The sequence below is a fragment of the Sinocyclocheilus rhinocerous genome, unplaced genomic scaffold, assembly GCF_001515625.1.
Source record: "Sinocyclocheilus rhinocerous isolate Xijiao unplaced genomic scaffold, SAMN03320098_v1.1 scaffold2385, whole genome shotgun sequence".
Lineage (NCBI taxonomy): Eukaryota > Metazoa > Chordata > Actinopteri > Cypriniformes > Cyprinidae > Sinocyclocheilus > Sinocyclocheilus rhinocerous.
Window position 1 is genome coordinate 539,739 of NW_015667271.1, and position 6,102 is coordinate 545,840.

At 36.0% G+C, this 6,102-nt stretch overlaps 1 protein-coding gene across 1 annotated transcript in view; it reads left to right on the forward strand.

Moving 5' to 3' along the window:
- Positions 1–6,102, forward strand: part of capgb (capping protein (actin filament), gelsolin-like b) — a 16,050-nt gene extending 9,948 nt beyond the window's left edge. Inside the window, exons 4-10 of the mRNA XM_016545068.1 lie at positions 2,006–2,160; positions 2,476–2,637; positions 3,170–3,319; positions 3,791–3,877; positions 4,068–4,200; positions 5,134–5,225; positions 5,555–6,102. Coding sequence (XP_016400554.1) covers positions 2,006–2,160; positions 2,476–2,637; positions 3,170–3,319; positions 3,791–3,877; positions 4,068–4,200; positions 5,134–5,225; positions 5,555–5,620 — 845 coding nt within the window. The 3' untranslated portion in view covers positions 5,621–6,102. The remainder of the gene's footprint in view (positions 1–2,005; positions 2,161–2,475; positions 2,638–3,169; positions 3,320–3,790; positions 3,878–4,067; positions 4,201–5,133; positions 5,226–5,554) is intronic.

The following is a 6,102-nucleotide window of genomic DNA, read 5'->3' on the forward strand; positions in this document are numbered from 1 at the left end:
GCGTCGATTTTTACAAAGCTCATCAGTCTGAAAAGCGAGGTGTGCTCTGATTGGCCAGCGATCCAGTGCATAGTGATTGGCTGAATACCTCAAGCGTGTCACGGAAATGTTACGCCCCTTAACATATTGTGATGCCCTGTCCCAGCACGACGAGACAAAAACATTAAAACCCATTATAAACGATGAGCATAAGAAACTCCTTTAAAAAACATTAGAAATTGTTCTGATCCCAAACTTTTGACTGGTAGTTTATATATATATATGCGCACAGATTCTTTAAAATCTGTTATGTTCCATAAAACAAAATTTCATCTGGGTTTGGAATGACATGAGGATGATTAATGATGATATTAGAATTGACATTTTTATAGAAATAGCTATATTTATTATTCAGTGTTGGACATTTCAACAATACAAACAACAAGACTACAGAAACACTAATACCGGTGGTGTCATAATGGTGCTTAGCATTTAAATAATGTGAAATACACCACAAGTTAAAAGAAAGAAATGACCTATAAGAGTCAGGGTCAGTCAGAATCATTCTCATCATGTAGCGGAGTATGGGGTCTGAAAGACAAGAGAGAGACTGCTGAGTTAAATTATACACTTGATTGGACAGTCTGAGTGAGCACACAGAAAGATGGGATAGAACGGCTGATGCACATGAGAGAGGGATGAAGAGGGAAGAGTCCCAAGGGAAAAGGCATGGGCGGGTGTTTTCATAGCTCGTTAATGTTTCAGCAGGCCCGTGACAGGACTTCAGTTAGGTCTATTGTCTTATGGTGTATTTGGTGCTTTAGGTAACACTAAGCTGGTTGTCCCATACATTCTTGTTAGCCATGCCTCATCCATAAACACCCCCATCTCTTCATTACTCAGAATACCTGGTCTCAGTTCCTAACCCCACCATATCATTCATTCATGAACCTTCTACACGTACCACCATGTTCTAAACATCTACAGACCTCTTGAAGTATGACAGTGTACATAGCGCTATGAGTTAATTTTTGGCTCTGCCACAAACCAGGGCTGCTTAATTAAAGAGATAGTTCACCCAACAATGAACTCACCCTCAAGTTGTTCCAAACTTGTATGAGTTTCTTTCTTTTTTTCCATACTATGGAAGTCAATGGCTACCGTCAACTGTTTGGTTACATTACACCTACATTCTTCAAAGTGTCTTCTTTTGTGCTTAACAGAAGAAACTTGAGAGTGGGTAAGTGAGTAAATGACAGTTTTCATTTTTGTGTGAACTATCTATTTAAGGTAAAAAAAAAATAAATCTTGATTATTCTAGTTCTATCACATTTGTTTTAGCTGCTGTGTAAAATTTGGAAACATGAATTTATTAAATATAAAATACTTTAAGACTTTACGTCTTTTAAAAGCCTACTTGAAATTATAATTCAACAGAAAAAATGTAAAAAGCTTAAAAATAATTATGTATGTGCATTCAAACGGATAATATAAAAAATGAGATCAAACTATCTTTGATGTTGTAAGGCACTTCCATAACTTACTGAAAACTACTAAACATTTAGGAATGGGCAAAACCTCACCACTGTAAAGGAGAGGGTGGTGCTTGGTTTAACACAAGACTTTTCGTTGAAAGCCAAAATCATAAAATTTGGTTAATCACCCAGTCCTACCACAAACTGCTTTTCATTTAGGTCAAACGGCTCAGCATCTGGTTTATCAGACCAAAAAACTGTTGCTCAAAGTCTATTGTGCAGATAGAGGAAGTGGTTGCGTTGGTGGCATCTCACAAAAGGCAGAACTGTGCGAAATTGTGCTAGTGTTAACATGCACAGCATTTCCAGGGGTAACCATGCTGGCAGAATGATTTAGCTGTTATGCCTAATTGCTTTCACTTATCTGTTTTCGCTGACTTTTTATTGGCACGTAAAAGAGGATGTTTGTAAACTGAATTATGCGAATTCCATATTATGTTGAAAAGACTGAATATATATTCATATTCTCTCTTCTTCTTTCACCTTTTTAGGAGAGAAATCATCTCGTGATGAGCAGGTAGCTTGTGCCATGTTGGCTACACAGCTGGATAACTTTCTGGGTGGAGATCCGGTCCAGCACAGGCAAGTTCAAGGCTATGAGTCTCCAGAGTTCATGAACCTCTTCCCCCGAGGTGTCAGCTATAAGGTGAGATGTGAGATAATGTGAACACACACAGCCACACAGGAAAAATGGTATAGAGCTGCCACTGGGGTGGTACCCTAAAGTAAAAAAGCTAAATTTTTTACCTTATTTACCCTTAAAAGGTCCATATTATTGTCTTAAATGTAAACTTAAAGTGTACCATTTAAAAGGGTACTGCCCCAATGACAGTTTCTGAGAGTGCACATGTATACAAACAGACTTGATATAAAAATAAACTGATCGTTACAGTTATACTGTATGCAGAATTAAATTAAAGAGCGCTTTTCTTTGCATAGTCACACTCTTTTGTTTCTGCAGGAGGGAGGTGTGGAGTCTGGCTTCAGAAAATCACAGTCCGGATCTGGACCCGTTCAGAGGTTATACCAAATCAAAGGGAAGCGTAACATAAGAGCCAAAGAAGTGGATTTGAGCTGGCAGAGCTTTAACAAAGGAGACTGCTTTATACTTGACCTGGGCGAGGTGTGTGTATTTGTGTCTATTTAAAATTTTGGGGTCAGATATTTTTTTAAACAAATTATTACTTTTATTCAGCAAGAATGCATTAAACTGATCAAAAGTGACAGTAAAGACATTTATAATGCTATAAAATGTTTCTATTTTAAATACTGATCTTTTGAATTTTCTATTCATCAGTGTCCTAAAAATGAGTACAGTGTTTTCAACACTGATGATGATAATTAGTTGATGATTATGTTTCTTGAGCCACCAAATCAACATATTAGAATGATTTCTGAAGGATCATGTGACACTGAAGACTGGAGTAATGGCTGCTGACTGAAAAAGAAATGCAGTTTTGCCATTGCTAGAATAAATATTAAATTATAAAACAGTTATTTTAAATTGTAATATTTTACAGTCTTAATGTTTTTACTATATTTTGGATCAAATAAGAAAGTATTTGGATGCTGGAACCACACAAAAATGCTTTACATTGTACAACAACATGTCAAACCATGTAGCATTTATTTGAGATGAACATCTTATTCTGCAGACGATTGTGTCATGGATAGGATCTCAGGCAAACATCTTTGAGAAGCAGAAGGTGAGGGAGATCGCCACTCTGATCAGAGACACAGACAGACACGGCAAAGCCCAGATCACTAACATCAATGAGGGAGACGAGACACAGGAAATGCTACAGGTAACAACATGGCAAAACACTTAATGTTGAACTCTGCCCTTCATTGATTCTTTAGCTTTACAGTTTTCTAGAATCCTAGTTCAATCCCTGGTTGATAAGTCTGACATCTCCTGTCACAGTTTCCTTGTGTAAAAATTCCCTCAGTACCTATAAGTAAACAACAAATGGTGCTAAAGTACTAAAATACATTTGGTAGACTAGCAAAAAATCAAGTTTCTAACCTCTATCTCCATACCAAACTCCAAAATCCATACCATGTCCAGACAGTGATTCATCTTTTCTGAATCATTAAAATATTGGTGGCTGGAGACTGTAGAGTTTTTAAAATCTCAGCTTAAAAGTGTGCTATAAATATATAATGCTCATAAAGTCTGTTGAAATGAAGTAGAGGTTTAGACCCGGAAGCAATGTCATCAGAAAGTTAAGTTTTTTTTTGCACTCAAAGTCTCTTTCTTCTGCTACAATAAAAAGGTACTTGGTGCAATGCCAGAGCTGAAAGAAAGCACTCCAGAGGAGGACAGCCAAGCAGATGCATCCAATTCTGCCTCCCTCTACAAGGTACCACAACTAGCCATGTATATATTAATCTAAATTGTGGAGGATTACATGTGTATTTTGATGTTAGGTATCTCACCCATACCTATTATGCACATCCATTTATCTGATCCAAAATTCCTAAAAAGTATTACATACCTTGTCATTCCATTTCACGTGCATCCAATATGTAAAAATGGTCAATTCTTCATAGGTTTCAGATGCAACAGGGTCGATGAAGTTGACCAAGGTGTCAGAGAAAAGTCCATTTGCCAAGGACTTGCTGGTACGTGAGGACTGCTTTATCCTGGACAATGGGGCCAATGGAAAAATCTTTGTTTGGAAAGGTAAGACAAATTGTGTGTGTGTGTCATAATAACTTAGAATGCAGCTAAAATAGTTTAGTTTGGCCTGTATGTGTATCTTTTAAAGGGGTCATATGATGCGATTATTAGCAGCATCATATGACCCCTTTAATATATTAATACCTTTTATTCAGCAAGGATGCGTTCAATTGATTAAAAGTGACACAGTAAAGACTGCTCAATGCTGTTCATTGTTACAAAATAAATGCTGTTCTTTTGAACTTCATCAAAGAATCCCCCACAAATGTATCACAGTTAAAAAAAAACATAAATAAATAAAATAAAAAATAATACTACTAATAATGTTACAATGTTTCTTGAGCATCAAATCAGAATATTAGAATGGTTTCTGAAGAATCATGTGACACTGAAGACTGAAGGAATGGCTGCTGAAAATTTAGCTTTGCAATCACAGAAATAAATTGCATCTGATAATATATTACAATAGAAAACAGGTATTTTAAATTGTAGTAATATTTCACAATATTACTGCTTTTACTGTATTTTTATCAAATAAATGCAGCCTTGGTGAGCATAAGAGCCTTCTTTCAAAAAAAATAAAACACTTTGGAATGTATTGTACAATTTCATGGAAATATTTAACTGAAAATTAGGCTTGCCGCGATAGACGGTGCTGACAGTGATACCGGTGTTAAGCCGCAACACCGGTTACGTCACTTGCCCACGCGTCACCGACCCCCACCGTCGTTTTTATTTTTTTATAGAAATAAAAATAATTTAGTTCAGTAAAAGAACAGACACTACAATTAAAAACTGAACCCCGCGGTGATACAGGTATTACCGGTGTTGTCACACGTCGATTAACCGGTGGGAAAATTTCCTCACCGTCACAACCCTACTGAAAATAAGTTGTTGTTAAAACATTGTAAAATATTTTTTTTCTTTCCTTGTCAGGAAGTGGAGCCAATGCAGAAGAGAAGAGGGCTGCTCTGAAAATGGCAGATGACTTCATTCAGCAAATGAATTACCCCAAGATGAAAACACAGGTCAGCTAATGTTGTTGTGTTTGGCTTAGTTTGGCTGCTCAAACAAACATATTTTTAGTTTTGTTTGGTTATGCGAGTTATGTGCACATCAAATTCTTATTATAATGAGGGTGAGGGAGTTACAATTAGATTTACAATATCTATGTTCTAACATCATGCAGCAAGCAATTTTGCAGTGGTCTACAAAAGTACTCTGTGGTTTGCTATTCTATGTTCATTGTCTTTGTTCAGTCTTTTGAGGCATTATGCAAAAGAATTCAAAATCTTGACTTTATAACATGACCCCTCACCCATAAATCTGTAATTTATAAAAGATTTTTGTCTTACAGGTGGAGATTTTACCACAGGGCAGAGAGACCGTTATCTTCAAACAGTTCTTCCAAAACTGGAATTAAACTGCATCTCACTGTATGATGATCGGAGAATAAACTGCACTCAACCAGCTGTCAAAAGACTGTCATTTACTTCAAGTTGCTACATTATAAACAAATGTACAGTTTTATTAAATAAGATCAGCTTTTATTCATGGAGGGTTGCAGTAATAATGCATATGAGTGAGAGAGGCTTTACTATTTGTCTGTTACCATATTTTTATGATTTTAAAAGGTGTTTATATTGATTAATACAAATTTTGAAGAACTTGTAATTATTTCCCCCTAATTTTATTTAGAAATTAAAATTATGTTGCAACCTTGATAACCACAAAACCCTGAGTAGATACCACTTCTACTTAAAAACAGAATAATGCTACTAACCATTTATTAAGCCAACGCGCAATTTCACAGACTGCTTTTTTCTTTATTTCTTCTTCTTCTTCTTTTTTTACTCATTTTGTGTATGTAATTGGAGCATGGCAATAAAAAGCATATGCAAAACT